The sequence below is a fragment of the Anser cygnoides genome, chromosome Z (assembly GCF_040182565.1).
Source record: "Anser cygnoides isolate HZ-2024a breed goose chromosome Z, Taihu_goose_T2T_genome, whole genome shotgun sequence".
Lineage (NCBI taxonomy): Eukaryota > Metazoa > Chordata > Aves > Anseriformes > Anatidae > Anser > Anser cygnoides.
Window position 1 is genome coordinate 45770990 of NC_089912.1, and position 22340 is coordinate 45793329.

Here is a 22340-nt window from a genome sequence, read left to right on the forward strand (position 1 = left end):
TCCAAAGCTACTTGCAAGGATGAGCAGTATGTTTAGTAACCCCTGCATGGGTATATTACAAAATGTAACTTACCAATATGTCCTGCTTTAACTTTAAATGGCACATCCAGCTGACTCTAAAAGAAAGTGTTTTAGAATACAAACTCATTTCAGCAACTTGTGAAATGTTCACTAATAAGAGAAGACAGAAATAACCTTAACAACAAACATACCCCTGAATCACTGGAAGAAAAAAACACTGAATACAATAGAATATGCAAGTCATTACTGATTTAGACTGTTCAGCCATGCTATGCTAAATACATTCCTAAGAGCAAGCTCCTACCTCCATAAGCTGTAGGGAGAAAAAAGTTCTTCCAGTATTCTTTTTTACCTAAACACAATACTTTATGAAATTGTTGAGTACTCTTTTGGCAAAACATACTATTTGAAGCCAACGTATACCTTCATCTTCAAATGTAATCTCAAATTTATTAGACAACCCACACCCTAGTGCAAAGCAAACAGAACAGTAAGTTTTCATTTAAAGTCGGCATATTCTAAAATAAGAACCAAAAAACCAACCCCAAAGATGTCCTAGAATAATTTTTGCAGCAGTTTTATTTTTGCTTTCACTGACTTACCAGTGCATTTTCTTTTATTTCAAGATTCTTCAGTGCTACAGCTCCTAAAAGCAAAGAAGCCAATAGGTAAAACTTCAAAAAGCAAAGTAGTAGTGGTACACACTAAACAAGCCTTAACAACTGTGGAAGGTACCCCCAGTCCACACCTCAAGTATTCACGAAAGACGATTAAGAATACACTGTTCACAGCCGCTACAAAACAGTCTTTCTCTGGGATTTTTTCATGGAGCTTGCATGTCCATGGAAAAGAACCTATGATTCCTCAAAATAAAAATGTAGGAAATGACTGTCGCATTTCATAAGGACCCATTCAAAATTAAAAATTTGCTTCTGTTTCCTCAACCATCTGCTTCCTACACTTGTGAAGGGAACATAAGCCACACTACAGCTTTAGCTTTACATGTTTGTTTTTTTTGTTTTTTTTTGTTTTTTTTGTTTTTTCCTGAAAGACCTTAGTTTTGCAAATTGCATTTACAGGCTTATGAAAGTTCACAGGAAGCACTTCAGTACATCTAATTTTTAGATGTAAGACAACAGTAACTTCAGTATCCTCTAAACACAGAACATTCTAATTGTAAGATCTGTCTTTACAACATACTCCACATCAAATGCTTGCCATCACAAATGAACATTTTAAGTGTCCAGGAAATTCGTGACATTGCTACCTTTGAATTAGTTGTATAGTGTTAATGTATACACATGGAACAGACACCTGATACAGATGAACAGAGGCATAAATGAGATTCAGGAAACCAGAAGTGGATTACAAGCCTGCAAAGGAGTACGACTTAAGATTGCAAATACGATTTCTTTGATTCAATAATATTTTCCGTTTGGAGATGCAAGCTAGAAATGGGCAAACCTATCAGGGGACAGGACCTCCAACTACAAGAATTATTCTCGCAGTTACACAGTGATGACTACTTTGGACTGCTGTTCAAAGTAGCATCAATTCTGGGAAACGGGACTCTAATCTCAAAAGGACGTTTATTGCAAGAGTTGGTTCTAGTTGCTGAACTGCTGTTGTAGACCTGTCTAGGCGAACTAACCTACCCATCTTGCAGTACTCACAAAATATGAAGTTTTAAATGATCTAATGTATTCATCAGAACAATCTATAGATAGCCATTTCCAGTACAATTCTATACATTTGCTATGTGCTGCTACCAGGCTATCAAAAGAAATACTTTACACAAAAGGTTGGTTTTGAGCTGTGTGCTCCACTTTTAAACCTTACAATACAAACAAATTGGCGGAAGCACTAGAAAATGGGGGGGAAAAAAAAAAAGCATTCCCTGTGGTAGTCTGTAACTACTCTAGTAACTATACCTGTTCTATAGGAAACAATAAGGCAGTGCCTTTTATTTACTGTTGGGGTTAGTTCTATACTAAATTTATCCCCCGACAAAGCTTACCCTAAACAGAACATTTTAACACTCACCAGAGAAAGTTCCATTATACGAGAGGGGGGAAATAAATAAATAAATAAATAAATAAATAAATAAAAATAATATGCATTCATCTTCTCCAAGAAGACAACACTAGTTGTATCCATGGTAAGTAATTCAAGAGATATACAGCATAAAGGTTCAGACTTGTAATCAAGCTACCACAGCTTATATTTTTACATGTCAGCTGAGATGTTCATCAGACAACTCTAAGACTACATGACATATGAAGTAATTTAACTGGGTTTAGTTTCTTTCACTTTCACTGTGGGCTAAGTAAACATTACGTTGCATTTATCAAGGGTTTGGCATATGACACATTTCAGCTGAAGCACAGTTCCTTGGGCTGTAATGTGACAGCACTGATGCTTCCAAAAACAAATCATTGCAAAGTGAGCAAGGATTATTATCCCATGCACTTAAAAAAAAAAAAATTGTCATGGACAGCTATAGCTTATTTTACCTGAGCATGTCATACTGACAGAGAGTAAACACGATGTTTTTTCTGTACTGTTTCAAAAAAGAAGCTTTTGACAATTCTATATTGAGTTCAGATAGGGGAGCAGGATAAAAAAATTTTCACCACTTTCCTACGTTTATGATTTTAAATTTTATAAGTTTAACAGTTTTACTTGAAATCATTAGAAGATACATAAATTAGTAAAGCTGTGATCATCTCAATTTTAATATCAATTTACTCAACATTTACTAAAAATATCACAACCTACTTACAAAAACCTTGAGAGTCTGACCACTCTGAATAGACTATCAAGGCACACAGAAGGCTACTGAAGTACTGTGTTTTGTGCCTTTATGCAACATTTATTTTTTCTATACTCAGCAGTCAGTGCAAGGAAGAGACCAAGTAAATAATCTTGCAAGCAAACTTGAACTACTTCCAAAGGTAGGAGACCTCAGCTGGCACCCACTTTTAACACTCATGATTAGAGACACTGTAACTGACCATGTCTGTACTCCTTTTTTTTGCCAAAATTTAGTCTCTATCACATACAAATGTTTCACTTGCAATGGTACCGATTTGTAAGTGCAACTACATCATATGGGGACTGTTCTACTACAAAAAATTAAGCCACACTAAAAAATATAAGTATTGAAATAAGGAACTAAAGGTCTGGTGCTGGACATAAAAGAGCCATTCGATTTTACTGTTTTGGATTTTAATTGCAAACATTTCAAAATACATCAAGATTTGTGGTTTTTGTTCTTCCCCACCCCCCTACCCCTCCCCCTTGTGGGCAGTTGGATGTTTCTTTGTATTGAAGACATTAGTGCATGCAGGTAAGAAGATGTGTTAAAACTGCCCATCTAAATAACCTTTAAAACTGTATATACAAGTAGTTGGATTTGGATAAATATCTATGGTAAAACATGCAGGCTTACAGCCAAAACAATAACAAAAAACAAAACCTTTGTAATTACATATAGCCCAGTCTAGGGTTTACTAGGCCTATAAAGGAATCAAATTCTTACCTCCACTAATCTCTGGACATTGCAAGTTAATTCAATGAAATCTAACATTCATCATCATTCTTATATCATTCTCATCATATAGGTTTATAGCCCTAATTTTAGACACTCGTATTTATATTTTGAGTGCATGAGCCAATATCTACTACCAAGGACTTAGGTGTCTCACAAAGAGACACCAAGAAAATAAGATAACATTTAGTAAACCGTCTCACTAAAGGGGCCTAACTGAAATTTTGTTATGGATGTCAACAAAAGCTACAGGTAGAGAAGGAAATTAATCCTCACAAAAATCCTGCTCATTTAACCTATGGATGCCTTACACCTTTGCTGTCCTTGTAAATAAGAAGGGGTGGGGGTGAGACCTTCTGATGATGGGAAAGATGAGTGAAAGAGATATTAAAGATGACAGACAACAGAAACTTAACATACCTCAGCTCATCTCTGATCAGCATCAAACACTCCTGCTCATATTTTAACAGAATTTCTGTTTTTTAGCAACAGCATCACGCTACTGAGACAAGCTGAGCTTGTGAAACCCTTTGATCAGTTTCTACAAATGGCTGCCTTGCCAGTCATTTCCCACTGGAATTTGTGTTGTTAATTAGTAGTATTTAATCATACCTTCTGGAGACAGGATAGAAGTCTTCAAGGGTTTGAGTGTCTGCCATAACACATTCTCTATTGACATCTATTGACAGATCACAAAAGGCAGCAGAAACTACTAGATATTCTACATCCCTCAGTCAGTTCAAATGACTTTATTGATATGTGAGGGCAAGGACTGCACCTGCTATACTTAAACAAGGCACAGCATGTAAAAGAACTAGTCATTTATTATACTAATAGGTGTAGCCAGAAGAAGTAGGTAAGAAGTGCTTGTGTGCTCATAAACTTGTGTCAAGTATCTGCCTGTATCAGCCTACCGATACATCTGCCACAATAAGAGACACCAGCTATTCAAATAGCAAGTTATGTAAGATATACTTGAGACATTAGCTAATTAGTGGGTGTGCCCAAGTCAGCAGAGAATTTTAAAGTGCAGTTCAAAGGGTCTAATCAAGACACTGAATGAAGTTACTTAGACACAGCCGAAAGAAATAATAGTCTCATGGACATTGGTGAAACAACTGCTTGGTCTGCCATGGTGTCTGGAAATCTCACCAATGCCTCACTGCTGAAAGATAACCAGCAACATCTCAGACTGCTTCAATCACTTCTTCAGGTATTAGCTATAACTTGACAAGTTATAAAATGTCTTAAAATATCTAACTATTCATCTAACCTGTTCTTCTAAGGCAAGTTCTTACATATCAATACAGCATTTTCAGTGACACTATCTTTGTAAGCAAAGACCATAACAAAATCACTGGCCTTCCCATCTGATCAATAACTTTCCTTGATGGCTGCCAAGCACACTAAATAACGTTTTATTCTACTTCATACAAATGGAGGTCTTAAGGAAAACAATTTATTTTCCCATTATATTTGTTTCTGAGCCCTTGTCTTTCCAGTGTACGCCTTACATGTTCAAATTGATTTTTTTTTTTTTTAACTTTTCTAGTTTGTTTTGCACTCTCCTTTTTGAATTACCTTTTATATTTCAGGTCACCAAGTTCTTGCAACTCTCCCAGCCAAGAGCCTGTTTCCAGGCATCCCATCTGTAGTATTGAGACAGTTGGGATTTTTATCCTTCCATCTGACTTTTTCAGTGAGCAGAAGAAAACATTTTAAAACATGTCTAGTTACTGTGTCCATGTGTCTTGGCAGAAGTGTGTCATCATGCAACTTTATTCCACAGATCGAAATTTAATGACTTTCGTATGACATCCTGACTTCTCTCTTTATACAAAACCGAAACGAATGTTATGTGTGTTTATTAAAGTTATTAATAAAGCTGCCAAATTCGCAGGAGAGGGAACTGTATATACATATTCAGAGTCTGCCAACAGAAGATCAACGTAAACAGGCTAGCTATAAAATACACAATGACAGAACTTCTTCACTACAGCACCTAAATAAACTCCCTCGGGTATTTAATCTATCAGAGGTGGACGAAACACACGCTTTTAAAAATGTAATACATTAATGCACAGCACCCAAACAGTGCCATAGCATCCAAAAGGCGCACAGCACAGAACCATGACAAACACCTAGCTGTAACCGAAGCGCTTTCAGAGCAAACAAACGTGCAAATGCATTAACTTTACACAAAATACGTAGAAAAAAAAGTGCTTTTTTCTTGAGGGGGGAAGGGGGAGGTGGAGAGAGAGAATTCAGTTCCACAATTATAGTTATAAGGAAGGCAATAAAATTATCAGTAGACTTGATCAGTAAATCAGGTTCCATGTACATAAGCATCTATTAATCAGTGACAGCCTCCACATAACAAAATGTCTACTACCACTACTAATGGTTACTGCCTTTTAGTCAGAGGAACAAAGATCTCCAAGATCTTTGGAATGAAAAAAATATTACAGATGAACACACCATTAAACATAGATGAAGATGTACATACATGAAACATCATTGTGCAATGGACCAGGCAAAAGTAACCTTCTACGGATGATTTCTCAACAACGTTACACAGCAGTTCTGGGCATCCGAGCAAGACATAGCATTACGTATCAATTTTCACGTAACACAAGTGTACAAACTATATAGAGAAGAACTAATTTGAATCTAGCGCAAAGGCACCATACTAACGAAAAAGGAATTTAGTTTAAAGAAAAATATATTCAAAAACCTCTAAAATGTTAAAACTACTTAAGGAGGAAATCATATGAAAATCCTGAAACTGAGCTCCACATATACATAAAATGTCACAGCTGAATATCAAAACTTGACATCTATTTAGGTTTTGGCTTTGCTTCAGATGAGAAAGCTAAGACACATACAACCTGGTAAGAGTTGCCTCATAGAAGCATAAGCTGCCAAGAGCAATCACCAGTAATCTGCAGTACTAAAAAGTAAGTTTTTACCCATTTGTAATGTATAAACGGAGCCAAATAGAACATTCTCTACTTTACATTACATATTTTTCTTGCCTTCCCTGAATAGAAAGAAAAAACTATGACAACCAAACAACTTAAGTTCACAATGAACCAGTCTAACACATTTTTCAAATAAGACACAATCTGGAATAAATATGCTATATCTGGCCTTAATGCCGCAGACCAAGAACTACTACTTTCTCACCAGCAGTTACATGTGCTGTTGCAGTATTAAGACTCCATACAGAGCCTGAACTTTGCAGACATCCTACAAATAAATGCCTTGACTAGCTGACAAAATACTGCCACAGAGACGCAATCAAATAAAGACACCATTTCCAAAAACTGCAGAGCGAAACAAAAACATCCAAGATGCAAAAAAACGTCCAGAAGGAGCATCCAAAATCTGATTCACATACGTGAGTACCTGGGAACAGAATCCTAGGCACGAATACCCTGAGGATGCTTCATACCTGCAGACGTATGAACACATACACACGCACAAAAAAAAAAAACCTTCACCTCCGTATGCTTTTGCTGATGCTGCAGACGCCTGGCACGCACATTGAAAACTGAGTCGGGGCGGTCACCGCAGACGCGCCCGTTAATTGCACGCCTCTTCCTCTCCTTGAGCCTACTCTTCCCAAACGCACAGGGAAGCGAGACGGGTGCTGCGGCTCCCCCGTGCATCTGTTACGCAGGGGGCTCGGCAGGGCTGCGCGCCCACCGTGCTGCCCACAGGACAGCCGGCCACCGCCCCGCCGGCACCCGCTGTCGTGACTCTGTCGCGTTGGAAAAGGGAACGCGACAGCTATCGCGGGCTCCCCCGCGTTACCAGACGGCTATCGCAGGCTTCCGCGTTACGGCACCGAAGGGACACCGCGGCTGCTGCCTGCGCCGAGGCTGGTCACTCCCCGCGGCACCTCGCCGGCGCTCAGCACGCCGCCAGAACCCGCGGCGTTTATTTTTAGCTTCTTCTTTCTGGGAGAACAATAATAATAATAATAAAAAAACAAAAAGCCCAGGCGACCAGCCCGGCCCCGCACGGAGGCGGCCTGCGGCAAACTTTCCGCCAGCGCCCAGGGCGCGGCGACCGAGCCCCCGACGGCCGCAACGCCACGGCGGGGCCGGGCGGGACCGTGCGGAGCCGCGCGGGGGCAGCGCGTGCACCCGGCGGCCGTTAGCCCCCCGCCTCACGCCGCCGCCCCGCCCCCGCAACCGCCGCAACCGCCGCGCCGGCCCGCACCTCCCCAGATGCCCAGCTTCAGCTGGGAGCTGTCCAGGTTCACCACGTAGTCGCCGAGGAAGCGGTTCAGGACGTCCACGACCAGCGACTCGAACACCATCGCGCCGCCGGCCCCGGCCCCGGCCCCGGCCCCGGCCCCGGCCGCTGCCCCGCCCCGCCCGCACCCGCCGCGCCCGCCCCGCCCACTCGCGCCGCGCCCCGCCCCCCGCCCGCCAGCGTCTACGGCGCCTGCTCCCGGCGCATGCGCGCGGGCGGCCGTTTGGCGCCGCGGGGGCGGGGCGGGCGGGCAGGTTCCTGCCCGTGTGGTGATTTGTGTCAGGTGTCAGCTGGCTGGCATGGGGGGGGGGGGGGTTAAACGTCGTGGTCACGATGCTTCTGCCTTTATTTTTTTATTATTATTGTTTTGATTTTTGTCGTTGTATTTTCATTTATTTATTTATTTTTAAGAACTCTGTTCCTGCCCAGGCTAGGCAAATATAGAAGTCGCTACATCTCCCAGCTCTTTGGAAGTCGCCGGGCTATTATTAGCAGCGTGACTAAACCCTGCTGAATTTAAGACGCGTCTCCGGAGAAGTCGGCTCCCATGCACTTCACTGGGCGGGGGATCTGGTCAATAAAAGTTAAGAATCTGGGTCATGTTTGCCCTGAGTGAATGCCTTCCGCACCCACGAGGCTTTTGTTTTGCGAGACAGTCACAATGCATTTCTCTGATGGCAGCAGAAAGCATATAATTACTCTTCAGCTTGTTCCTGGAACTGCAAAAATTAGGTTTAATATCAGCTCATAATGTTCTGCTGATAAGCAGAGCCTGGAGTTTTTATAGCTTCTTATAGCTTCTTATCTATTAGGTTTATGTGGCAGGGGCTCAATGGCAGGAGGCTGCAGGGGTGTCCTCTGTAAGCAGAGCCCAGCAGCTGCCCCATGTCAGGTCAGGGCCAGCTCCAGCCACATCCAAAAGGGACCTGCTGCTGGCCAGAGCCGAGCCAGTGAGCAGCGCTGGTTGGGCCTCTGGGAAAGCGAATTGAAGGAAGGGAAGGAAAAAAAAAAAAAGAAAAGAAGAAGAAAAAAAAAAAGACTGCTGCATGATAGCAGCAGGGAGAGAGGAGTGAGAACCAGCCCTGCAGCCCCCAAGGTCAGTGCAGCAGGAGGGCAGGAGGTGCTCCAGGCACGCAGCAGCAGTTCCCCTGCGGCCTGTGGAGAGGCCCCTGGTGGAGCAGGCTGTCCCCCTGCAGCCCATGGGTCCCACGTGGAGCAGATCTCCACGCTGCAGCCTGTGGAGGAGACCACAGTGGAGGCATGATCCTGGGAGGAGCCGCAGCCCACAGAGGCACGTAACAGGAGGTCTGGAAGGAACTGTGGCTCATGGGGGGTCAGTGTTGGAGCAGTCTGTTCCTGATGGACAGTAGCCCATAGAAAGGACTCATGCTGGACAATTTTAGGATGGAACCCCATGCAGAGAAGAAGTGTTTTGAACAGACTGAAATCCCCAGTACTCATCCCCCCTGTAATGTTTAGGCAGGGTCATGGAGGAAGCTGAAGATTAAGGAACGAAGGGGTGAAGTCGAGGCTCAGAACAAGGGAGGAGCGGGGGAAAGTGTTTTTAGTTTTGTCTTTGTTTCTTGCCATCCTGCATTGTTTTCAGTTGGCAATAACTTCAATTAATCTTCCCCAAGATTAGTCTGTTTTGCCCATGAGGCTTATTGATCCCTGTCTTTATTTCGACCCAGGAGCTTTTCCTCCTCATTTTCTCCTATTTTGTTGAGGAGCAGGAGTGAGAGAGCGGCTGGGTGGCCATCTGTCAGCCAGCCAAGGTCAGCCCACCACACACATCAAGTCTGTCAATGATCCATTAAAGTGAAATGCATCTGTAAGCAAGAATCAATCTTGCTTACTAATATTTTTGAAAGATAAAACCTGCTAAAACAATGTCAGCTGTGGCACGTTGGTTCAATGTGAAATGTTCTGCTGATATCAGTTAGCAGGACTTGCTGGTTGCTGCTGCTCATGTGACTTGTAAAGTGGAAAGAGGACATGGCTATTCTTCTCTTTTTTACCAAAAGTAAGTTAAATATAACTATGATTTTTTCAAAGCTTTGAAAATATATTTGTTTTCAGAAGTTTTGTTATGTAGAAAATGAACACTGTGCTTCAGCCTCCAAAGGTCCCTTCCAAACTCAGCCTTTCTGTGACTGCTCTTCACAGAGCAAAGAGTAAGCAGTAAGTTTAGGATTCATTTTTCCATGTGCACATAGAATAAGAAAGAAGCCCAAAACATTTAGAAGTGAAAAAATGCATAACAGACATTTTATTTTGGTGTAAATTGCAAGTAGATTTGTAAAAGAAAGACTTGTAGAAGACTGACTCCTTCCTTTAGTACTTATGGATCGTGCCAAAACAACTTGTAAACAAAATGTAAATCCCAGGTTTAAAGAAAGAGATGCAATAGGAGCTCAGTGATAGGAATTTGGTGGTGTTTTTTACTGCTTTTAAACTAGGCCCAAATATTTAAAGGGAAGATTAATTAAGTTCTGGATTTAGTTGCACTCTGTTATTCTTGAAAGATCAGTTATCAGGCAGCTGTTTTAGAGTGTACTTGCACTAGAAAAATATTTTTTATTTCAGAATACAAATTCTGAATATCTTTTAGCAGATACTCTAAATTAAATTTAGTATGTCTTAATTACTGAGGGTAGTAGGAATGGAAAGACTGCCAGAAATGATACACTGTTTCATTCCTTATACTAATAAATGAATGCTACATATCTCATTTCCTGACCACTCCTTCTACTGTGTGGCATGTACTTGGGTATTTACCCACAGCCTGCTGCTTCAGTGATGCGTTATCTCCCCCCCGACAGGCAGAATTGTTTACAAAGAAGTTGATTGATTTAAGGAAGCACACTTTTATCAGGGATGCTGCTGTTTTTCTTTGTCTATCAACACAAAGCATGAGGGGAAGAGTGAGACTGAAGAAGGATAGCAGACAATGAAAAATCATACCATCATCAAATGTAACTGTCCGTGCACTCATTCACATACACATTTATGCAGCAGTCTTTCTTTGTATGTCTTACACAAATACATACATACAGTCTTTTACATTTCTTACAAGAGGTCTTTGAAGTGTGAACACAGGGCACTTCTTATTTTGTGACTAAATCACATGTTTTCACATTTAGCTGTGAGAGAGCTAATTGTTAAAAACGGTTATGCTTTATTCCTGTTCACTTACTTTAGAAGTTGGACTTTGGCAGCATGCAACCTCAGAATTCTCTTCCAGCAGTCAGTTTTCAAAATTAACTTCCTTTTGTCAATCTGCAGCTTCTTAGAGTATAGATAAAGCTTCTCTGCTTTAGAATTTTCTTTTTGTGGCTACAAAAAAATTGTTCGGTATGGTGGATCTTTCCACTGCAAAAAATATTGGTGAGTCTGCCACAGCAGTCAGCTAGCCTTGAAGCTCCATTGAAAAAACTGCTTACAGCTGACGAACTGGTAAGTCTGGCACAGAAGGCCACACATAAATATATGATCCCTACTAGTGACTATAATATAATTCAAAATCTGTAACAATACAGCTTTGCCAAGGTGAGGAGGGCCAGTCCTTCTTTTCCCCTCCATCCATCTTCATGGCCCCACAGCTGACTAACACCAGCAGAGTGATTTCAAGCCCCACTGGAGCAGTAGCTGAGAAGTATGGGATGGAATACATCAGACAGTAGCGTATCTGCTGACCACCTGTCCAGCCAAATGGACCAAAATTTCTCCCTGGGATTTCTCTGAAATTTGAGAACCCTGTCTGCATACAGGCCACAGCCAGTTGGACAGAATTTTTGCACTTGACCTGGTGTTCTGTGTGATCCTGCAGTCCCCGTATAAATCCACTAATAATCTGTGTTTTTCCTGAATCAACATGGTTAACATTGCTGATACCTCGGTAAAACTTCAAACCCTTACCAAAAATGTTTAACAATCACCTCAGTATTAGCAATCAGGTTTCCAGGCTTCCCACTCATACCATTTCTTCAAGCTGAGGCTGGAGGCCACAGTCTTCTTCGTGCTGAAGGAGGCATCCCAGGAGGATAGCCTTCTTTCAGTAATCAGTAATGCTGATTACTGCATGAATGCTGCTCAGATTTCTACAGAAGTGAGTCAACATCTCACAGGTTCTCTGGGATGGCAGACCATCTGCAGTGCTGTCCTCTGTTACAGGGCAACCACTGACAGCCTTCTCAGACTCATATTGGAGTTCAGGCAACTAAATCTGCTCATAGTAAAAAGGTAAAGTATGTTTTCTGGTTGATTTGTCTTCCTCACAAACGCCTAGTTTCCAGGATCTCATGAAGTTACGTAACTTCAGGCATACTGCCATAATTCCATTTATTTTCATCTTCATAGATATGAAAGTGTTTAACACTGCCTCTTCCACGTTGCACATAGTGCTTTCAAATTGGCTTACACTTAAAGAAACCAGAAGGGTGGTGAATAAAGCAGGATGGACTATGAACTTCACTCAGTGTGTCCCCCAAACCAGGATCGCATCAGTCCTGCAGGGATGTCAAAACCCATGAACTATTTTAGAATGTACTCAGAACTGCAGTAAAACCACTCACCACAGGGATTCCTTGCTTCTAAATCTCTCAGAGCTCCATGGTTTTAAATCTCCTTCAGAATCAGCTGAATCATGGTGCAACAACAATCTGTTTGCTCTACTTACACACTCCTCTCCGTCAGGACAAGGTGAAGTATATGTACGTCCTAAATTACTTCAATTATGCAATCAGCAATCTGGTAACTGCTGAAAAGTGTAGTAATCTTGCTCAAGTAAGTCCACAGTACTGAGCTAGGTACCTAAACTCCTTAAATCCTTTGGAACTCAGAGGCAAAACCCCTCCTGAATTTCCCTTCCAATCACAGCATGCTATAAAAAGTGTGAGGGCTGCTTATCAGTAAGACATTTTAGCTTAATTTTAAACTCAGTTCTTGCAGTTCTAGAACAAAATAGAGAATAATTATATTCTTCCTGCTGTCATTAAAGAAACATGTTCTGGTGGTTTGGTGAATCGGAAACCTTCAGCCTAGTAGGCTTCTGAATACATTCTCTTCGTGCAAGTGACTGATCTTCAAGGTTTTTTTTTCAGCTGATCCCTAATAGTGTAAGCTGTGGCTTTTCTCCTGTTAGATGGGAACTGGTTTCTCTTGTTGATGCCTGCTGGCAGGAATTAACAGTTGCAATCGCTCACAGCACTAACAACCAGTGTCTATTTTTTGGTGCCTAAACAACTATAAAAATCTGGCCCTACATGGGAATGGGTAACAGAGAAGAAACAACCAAGTGGGAGTTTCCTACCTTAACTGAAGAGCTGACATATGGCAAGAGCAGGGAAACGCATAACTTTGCCTGATGCTAAAGAAGCCCAAATATATTGCATCCACACATTGTCTCTATTATTATATTGTAAACACATACAAATAGAAGAGTACATGTGGAGAGGTTTTTAGGTGGAGAGTCATCCTGGCTGGAAGAGTAAGAATGATACTTACCTGTCTGCACTGACAGATCTCCTGTACTTGTACCAGAAAGCAAGAACCTCACTCGTGGTTTCTGCAGTACTTTCTTATACAGGATGAAATCAAGGGGTAATGCTGGAGCAGAAAACAACGTAAGAAATGAGCCTATGTTTTTTTATCAGATACTCAGAGTTACTGACTGGAGATCAGCATTTTTCTGTAGAAGACACAGATTTGCTTTGCTAAGTCTTCTTAGATGTCATTTTGGAGATATAGTTACTAATAAATTCAGTCGGTGAGGATCTCGGAGCTGACTTCCTCATAAAGAGAGAAGTATGGCATTTTTCTCTCCTAATGGGCAGTACTTTCTTGTAAGAATGTGTTGTAGTTTTGACCTAATTCACGTGAATTTTATGGTAATGTCTGCAGTTAGTTGTTTAAAAAAGTTTCATATATATTTGCTTTGAAATTTCTTTTTGTGTTGTTGCGGTAGTTGCAAAATCTATTTGGAATACAGATTCCTTTCCTGCATACAAATATCCCAGGAATTCAAAAATGCCATGCTTTGACAATTGCCATGCACTTAATCCATGTGATTCAACACATATGCCATTTAGACTGATGTTTTCCATAGTCCTCATTTTATTTTGGTAGCTTGGTAATTGAACGACGTTGTTGTTGTTATTGTTGTTGTTATAGTTTGCTTTATTGATTATTATTATTGATTATAATTTTTGTTTCATAATCAATAAGTGAGACTTTTGAAAAATATATATATATTTATTTTTAATTAATATGGGACATTCCTGTAGATTAGATATATTGGTCTGGTTCTTACAATCTTCATTGGTCTTGATTAGGGGGAATAAAGAATCTGGGAATCCTTTCAGGACTCAAGACATTTCTTGGCTTTCCTGTCATGTGAAATACCATCTTTACTGGAATTCTTTGATTTTCACCAGATGGGCTTATGACAGTGTTTTCACGATTTTCTTTAATCCTCTACATAATTATTTGAAGGATTATCAGGGTTGGTAGGAACCTGTTTTGAAGTGTTTTGAGGAAAACAATAAAAATCAGGAGAAACATTAACAAGTTAGAAGTTCTATTTTTATTTTCATTAAAAGTATTTTAAACAGACAGTACAAATAGCAAAAACCAGCACATACTCTGTTAAGTAAGCAGAAAATACAGTAAAAGGAATTGCAGTCTAAAAAAGCAGTAGGCAAAAGTGTTTCTTCTAATATACTTGACATATTTACAGATTTAGTTGATTAAAAGAACTGATGAAGTACTACACTTAAAATTATATGTACTCTCTTGATATGAATAAATGTAATTTACACCAGATTTCAAATGTTTGCATTTCATTTAAGATTCAGTAAATCACTCATAAACAATGAAAAGCAACATGACTAAGAAAGAAAAATAGAATTGGAAATACTATATTTGCATGTTCAAAATAATACACATTTGTCTTACCAGCTGGAAATATTGATGTGGCACTGTTGGCAGGATAAATTTAAATCACAGCACACTGAGCATATTTTGTTTTACTTTCTCGTGTTTCTCTTGACTCATGGAAATGCCTGTCAGACAACACAAGGCATCACAAATAAAGCTGGGATTTCAATTATTTCAATCAAAAACAATAGACTGGCCCAAGAAATTACTGTTGATGGGAAGGTTTAATTTTAGTACGAGGACACCATCTTTCCTTTGAGAATGAGAAGCAAAGTAGTAGATCAATGATGTTTCTAGTAGGCCAGGATCTGCTTTATTTCAGACAGTGTTTTAGAATTAAACCCAGATATGTTTCCTGCAATTACAGGTTGATTTTTGTTGTTGGTGGTGGTGTGTGTGTGCGCGTTAAGTTATACACACATAGTTTGTCATATGAATTGATAGTTGCATGAAGAGTAGATAAACTCTAAACATAGTTTAAAATACAGAATTATGCTATACACTTAGCCATGTTGTGAATATTTGCTATACCCTGCATTATGGGATCTTGTGTTGTTTTTAAAATCAGTATAGATTTGTTGAAATTAAAATGTCTTTCATTTCTCTGATTCTTGATGCCTACTATGTTGAAAATGTTTTAAACCTTTCTTCACTTGAGAAGAGTTTTATTTTATCCTGAAAATGCTTGAATTTAATCTTCAAATATTTTCAGTTAAATGTAGCACCTACCTTACTAATTAGAAAAATAAGTTAATTCAAGCCGTATCCATGACTTTCTTAGTACATCCATACTTTTAACAACAGACACATAGCCAGGTTTCATAAGTGATAGAAGGAGAGATTTTTTCACCTAAGGCATTTGTGTAGAATTTGTTGCAAATAAAGGAACTACAGAAAGCACCTGGACTGAAGTCAAGCCTAGAGAAAAAAATCTGAATGGAGGCAATATGAAGAAATACTGTAGCCATATACCTATATTTAAAAAAAAAAAAAAAAAAAAGCCTCCAGATCTGTGGATTGCAGTTTCACACAGACAAAAATCTTTCACAACTTTTTATTAGCAATAGCTCTTTCCAACAAATAGACTTAAGAGATTTCCAGTTTAAAAAAAATATATAATGAAAAGCCATTAATCAAGACAAAAGTTTGTGAGATAAATAATTCCTTCTGTGTTTTGAACTGTTTGAGAGGGAATTTCTCCACATGTAATTTTTGGCTTTTCTAGGTCTTTCATTACCGGGGCTGATCAGAAAAACAGAAATAAACAAAAAAACAAACCCTCATAAATATAGTACTTTACTAAAAGAAAATATTCTGTAGAACTGAATGGTTAATAGTAAAGTTTTGTTAGGAAAAAAAAAAAAGTTGACGGAGGAAAGGACAAGAATGAATGGAATACACATCTTGAACACACATACTATGAACATGGCTCTGCTATAAAATGACTAAACATTGAGACCTTTCATCCTTTGAGCTCTTAGACTCATTTCAAGCCTATTTATATTGTATTTCTATTATAACTCACAGTATTTTGGCGCTCTGTACTGGACCTTAATTTTTCTGTGTAGGTAAAACATGGAGAAAGAGCTCTGAAGAGTTCAAATTGAAAAAATTAAACCAAAAAAAGGCAGCAATGTTAGCAACTAACCTCAAAAGCGGCAATTTCCTGGACCACAACCACATACACTCTGAGCCAGGTTCCCAAACAGCAGAGGTTTGCAGTAGCATTTGTTTTTGCTGTCTGTTTTCAGAAGAGCAGTGTTTGTGTTGTCACTGGTCCTCCTAGCAGTAAACTATACAGGGGGTTATTCCAGCAGAAACAGCATCAGTAGGGCGATTCTGAATACTGGAAATACAAATTATATCTGTTTGATGTGACAAATTTACAGAAAAGAAACCAGCATTAATAAAATCAGTTGCATGATACTGGTGCTATTGACAGAACTGCCTGGGCTACACTCTACCAGCTATTTTGTTTAGAATGAATCATAGAATGGTCTGCTATATATGGTCTGCTATAACCCAGACCTGTTTTGGACTCAGATGGCAGCTAGATACACCTTTGTTTAATTTCAAGAAATCACTTCATTCATAAGCCATCCTCATCTTTTTATTTACTCCTAGCTTCTGCAGGAGAAGCACAGCTCCATTTGTTCAGCAACTATGTGCATTCCTGCTCTGCTGAAAAGGTAAATACTCAGAGTATGCTGCATATCCTGCACAACGTGTGGCATTTTACTTCTGTTTATACATGCTAGATAATTACTGAATATGTTATTTGTGTTTTAATTAACCCTAAGCACTAGTCGTCAATGAAGCCTGCACTTCCTATGCTGTATTCATACTTCTGTTGTTGCACTACTGAACCCTGGGAAGAAAAAGAAAAAAAAAAGAAAAAAAATGTTTTGCTTGCAGCTGTACTGATACAATGCTGCAGTTCAGTAGTAGCAGTAGTGGTAGCAGTCAAATGGTACTTTGTAGGCTGGATTCAGCTTGTAAGACTGTTTAGTCTGCTAAAAACATGCTTGTAGGTTTTTTGGTTTAGGAAAAATTAGGGATGAAGACAAGAGAAAAATGAAGTGTGTGGTGAAAGATCTGAAGATCTGTGTGTGACTGATTTTTTTTTTCTTTGTTTCTATCAGATGGCCAAAAGGGAAATACGACTTCTTCTCATGAAGTATGCATTGCTGGAACTGTTTTGCAGTAACTGTATTTTTAAAATTGTCCTGTGTCATGGAGCAGCTGATAGGAATGTGTTAAGCAAGCAAATAAAAAAAGACATTAAAAGGCAAGACTACATAAAAAATAAATAAAAATTTTAATGGTTTTATAAGTAAAGATTATGACAAATCTCAGATACAAGTGGGAAGCCTTAACCATAGTGGAACCTTTGGATACTGAACTTGACACTTGGTGTTTTTCCTTGCTAGACCGCAGGAATCAGAGTGAAGTAACGATCTAGCCAGTAATTTTAAGGACCTTGGAGTTGCAGTTGGAGAGCCTTCATTGCTAAATGACAGAGACACCGCCATCTGGTGGATTTAAGGAGATTTCTCGGCGTTGCATTGGATTTATGGGAACATTCATTTTCTGGTAGTGTATATTCAAAAAATAATTACAATTAACAGGAATAATTTGAAGGTTTTTTATGTCACCTTTTAAATTAAATGCACAGGGTAAACATAAATTCATATAACAGAAACACAGTTGGATTTCAGGTGGAATTGGCCTTTGGAGGGCACCCATGGCATCGCAGCAATCATCTAGTAGCAAGTGGATCATTTCTATATGGAAGTAGGTGGAGGAAGTCTATGTGATCTCCCTATATTACTAATAGGTGATATAGGTCAAAAGCTGTGAAGGAAAGATAGAGCTGGTTGCCAATTATAAGACATTCTTACGAGGTTTATCTCTGTCCACAGTGTAAGGAAGACAACGTACACACTGAAAATAAGCTATAGAAGTCCTAGGTATTAATTCTACATTTGTCTCCCCTTTTAAAAAGTCACTGATAGTGTAATCTGTGGAGAGGTTCTGCAGACAGGCCTTGACAAAGCAGCTTTTAAAAGTATCATTTGGGTGTGGACAGTGACCCTGTTGTGGTGGGGTGTTGGCTTTCACAACCCTGCTCAGTCCAGAGGGACTGGAGACACCATTGCCATGTCTCATTACATGATCCTTCTGCACTATTACTCAATGCAGTTGTAAATGAAGGTACTTGGACTCCATTGCTCATATGGCAATTTTGAATCCAGTAGTTGTCCTGTGTGAGCTTCTTTACAGGAACAGGGCATATTGGCAGTTGTACTCTATCAGGAAAGTGATGGATCTCTGTAATTAAAATCCACATGACATTAGAGCACAATTTGTTTTAAAACACTTTGCCCAGGTAGTCTAATGAAATTGAATGGTTACATTTATCATTATCATAGAATCACAGAATATCCCGGGTTGGAAGGGGACCAAAAGGACCATCAAGTCCAACTCCTGGCTCCACACGGGACCACCCAAAAACCAGACCATGTGTCTGAGAGAGTTGTCCAAAGGCTTCTTGAACTCTGGCAGGCTCGGTGCCATGACCACTGCCCTGGGGAGCCTGTCCCAGTGCCCGACCACCCTCTGGGTGCAGAACCTTTCCCTAGCACCCAGCCTGACCCTCCCCTGTCCCAGCTCCATGCCGTTCCCTCGGGTCCTGTCGCTGTCCCCAGAGAGCAGAGCTTAGCGCCTGCCCCTCCGCTCCCCTCGTGAGGGAGCTGCAGGCCGCCATGAGGCCTCCCCTCAGCCTGCTCTGCTCGGGGCTGAGCAAACCAAGGGACCTCAGCCGCTCCTCATATGTCTTAACCTCCAGACCTTTCACCATCTTTGTAGCCCTCCTTTGGACACTCTGATAGCTTTATGTTGCTCTCATACTGTGTCACCCACAACTGCACACAGCCCTTGAGGTGGGGCCACACCAGCGCAGAGCAGAGCAGGACCGTCCCTTCCCTCGACCAGCTGGCAGTGCTGTGCCTGATGCACCCCAGGGTACAGTTGGCCCCTTTGGCTGCCAGAGCACACTCCTGGCTCATGTTAAACTTGCCACCAACCAGAACCGCCCAGATCCCTTTTTGTGGGGCTGATCTCCAGACTCTTCTCCCCCAGTCTGCACATATTGCCAGGGTTAGCCTGTCCCAGGTGCAGAATCCAGCACTTGCTCTTGTTAAATATATATGTATATGTGTGTGCACTCTGCTCTAGCGTGTTTCCCATATATATATTTATATATGATATAAATATACATAAATTTATATATGGGAAACACGCTAGAGCAGAGTGCAGACTTACTCAGAAGTAGCTAATAACTCATGCTCAGTAATCCTTCAGGGGGGCTGATGCTAGTCATCACTGATAAGAAATAGAAGGGTCACGTGGGAAACACAGCGAAGCAAAATGGAAAAGCAGAGACCCACCCATCTTCAAAGTGCAAAGTCTGCACATGTACATTGCTTGAGCTTTGTCCTTTGCTACTTGATACTGAGCTGAAACCACTCCCTCCCTGCAAAGCAGTGCCTATGCTATTATCAGTCAGTATTCTTTCTCTTAAGAACCGATATATCTCACTGGAAAGGCGGCATTTAGCTTTTTATTTATTCATGCAAGCCCTTCACAAATGTCAGTCTAGACAATACAATTTACATCAGATCCTAGGTTGTGGTACGTTCTTTTCTTGGTACATTTTCTTTTCAAAAGAAAATTTGAAACATATTTTAAATTTCAGCTGAAATTTAATAAGTATCACATTAATGAAGTACACTGCAAGTTAGAACTTACATATCTACTATAAGATAGTTTTAAGGATTTCAAGAAAAGCAGTGGGGTACACTCCCTTCTAAAAATTGTTTTTTGCTTTTGTAATTACGTTGCAGACTGTACCTTACAAATTCTTTAAGGCAGAGGAGTGCAAAAATGCAAAAATGTTTTGTGTATTTTCACTTGTTTATACTTTCACCTCCTTCTTTTTGATTAAAACTTCTTTTAGTTTAAAGCAGTTGCTGTGATGGAATATTCCTGATTATCTGGTTTTGCTAGTGAAATCAGCCTTATAAGTAAAATTTTAGAGGCAGCTGAAATTAAGTTAAGAAATAGAGAAGGAAACTTGTGACCTCATCAAAACAATTTTTCTGACTTAAGAAAAGGGGTGGTTTTTAGCTGTTCTGATTAACACATCTAGACTTTAGTATAAAATGACTTGAAAATTAGTGAAGCTAAAATGCATCTTGGATACAGGGCCACGGAAAGTTAAAAAAATAAAAATGAAAGCAGAGAAAAAAAATCAGAGATAGATAGAGATAACTTGTACTTCAGGAAATTATATAAGAGGAAATAGAAATCACTCTTCACTGGTGTATTAAATCAATGTTAGGCAATTTAAGGTTGTCCTTTACTTCATGTATTTTACTTTATGTACAGGGAACTTACTATATCAGTAAGTCACTAAGTAACATTAGCATTATATGTCCTCTTGATTTATGCCATCAAACATCTTACTTACCAAAGTAAAAACTCAGTGTGATTAATTTTTCTTTTTTATGAAACGAAAAATAAAAAATTGGTGACCCTTTGTCTAGAGCATTTTAAAATTATTTCTAATACTGTGTGGCCTTGACAGTAGTACATGTTTTTGTGCCACTGGCAAGTAGAAACATACTATTGCATTTATTGAATCTGTAGTATAATTAAATTATTCAACATCAGTGTACATCTTTGAATTACCAAATATTTAAAATTTTCACATATTGAAAAATGATTATTTTGATTATTTTACATTTCTTACCTTCTTTTTTAATGCGGTGACAAAATTTTGTAAATAGCAGATAACCTTATTACCTATTTGTTCTCTAAGTTTTCAAAGGTATCTGTTTAAACTATTCAAAGAACATGTTAATGATTCATGGCAGGTCTAGGCTGATTCTTGGTTTCTACCTGACACTGTGCTGTAGAATTCTGTTTAGCAATTTCTTCACGTATTTTCACTTGTATTGAACTTATTTATCTACAGACCACACAGCACCTGAACTCCAGTTCGTTCAGTCAGTTCAAGTCCTGTCAGTTCAAGTGTGTAATAAGGACTAGAACTCACATAATGGTCATCTCTATGTGAAATTGTCTCTCTTAAATTTTGCTTCCACTGGGCAACCATCTGTAGTTGAAAGAATGAGTATTAAAAAATGCATGATGTTTATCTTGTCACAGGCACATGAAGTTGCTCAACTTGATTTTGTATCTCTTAATCTACGTTGATGGCTGTTGAAATCTCCAAGACATGTCCACAGGCTGCCCATACATTATTTGGGAAAGTATAGCAAAAAGGAAGGGAATCTTAGGAATTGAATTGAGGTACCAGGACATTAAATGCATGCTAAAGTTTTGCTATTTAAGTAGTTTGGCCGAACACAGGCAAACAGCTCTAGCCAGCAGGCAAGGCAGGCTGCCTGCTGTGCTTCAGAGCCTTCAAAGTGAAATGCATCTAAACCACTTCCACTTTAGGGTGCTTCCTGCATCACAGCAGTGAAATCATAGAGGTTTAAAGGCACAGGCAGCTGGATTACAGTAATTTTATGGATTTCAGTGGCATGTAGTAGATTTACAGACACGTAGAGGAGAATGACATATGGTTTTGAAAGAACAGGTTTTGATTTGTAGACAAAGATATGAGGTGCTTTGTGGCTTCTGCTGAAATAGTCTTAGTGCTGAATTACTGGGAGCGGAGGCTTTTATCTCCTCTTTCTCAAGCAAAAATGGTCTTTGAGCACCAAGACAGTTGTGGTTTACCTGGCAGGCAGCTCAGCACCACACAGTTGATCGCTTAGTCCCCACAGGGGATAGGGGAGATTACTGGAAAAGGTAGAAGTGTAAGGACCGGTGTTTGAGGTACAGACAATTTAAAAAGGGGAAGGGGAAGAAGGGGAAGAAGGGGAAGGGGAAGGGGAAGGGGGGAGATGCACAGCACAATTGCTAACCTCCAGCCTCTGATGCCCAGCCAGTCCCCGAGCAATGGCAGAGCCTCCCACAACCAGCTCACCTCAGTTTT

The 22340-nt window shown here is 39.9% G+C and overlaps 1 protein-coding gene and 2 long non-coding RNA genes across 9 annotated transcripts in view; 1 reads left to right on the top strand and 2 right to left on the bottom strand.

The window, feature by feature from the left end:
- Positions 1-7956, bottom strand: part of VPS13A (vacuolar protein sorting 13 homolog A) — a 121294-nt gene extending 113338 nt beyond the window's left edge. For all 7 annotated transcript variants that reach the window (XR_010827995.1, XM_066989087.1, XM_066989086.1 and 4 more), the window contains exons 1-3: positions 7799-7956; positions 624-667; positions 74-116 (exon numbers count right to left, since the gene is read on the bottom strand). Coding sequence is in view for 6 of the 7 variants with exons in the window: in XM_066989087.1 (XP_066845188.1) it covers positions 74-116; positions 624-667; positions 7799-7898 (187 nt within the window). In the remaining variant the exon portion in view is untranslated. The remainder of the gene's footprint in view (positions 1-73; positions 117-623; positions 668-7798) is intronic.
- A 163-nt stretch (positions 7957-8119) lies between these two features.
- On the top strand, positions 8120-18600 carry LOC125180301 (uncharacterized). The gene is made up of 3 exons (XR_007158653.2): positions 8120-9857; positions 16895-16959; positions 17413-18600. It is a non-coding gene; the product is annotated as an uncharacterized lncRNA (long non-coding RNA).
- LOC136789070 (uncharacterized) lies at positions 13752-16905 on the bottom strand. Its single transcript, XR_010827837.1, has 3 exons — positions 16419-16905; positions 14789-14895; positions 13752-14348 (listed from the first exon to the last, which is right to left on the bottom strand). It is a non-coding gene; the product is annotated as an uncharacterized lncRNA (long non-coding RNA).
- Positions 18601-22340: the final 3740 nt, after the last annotated feature.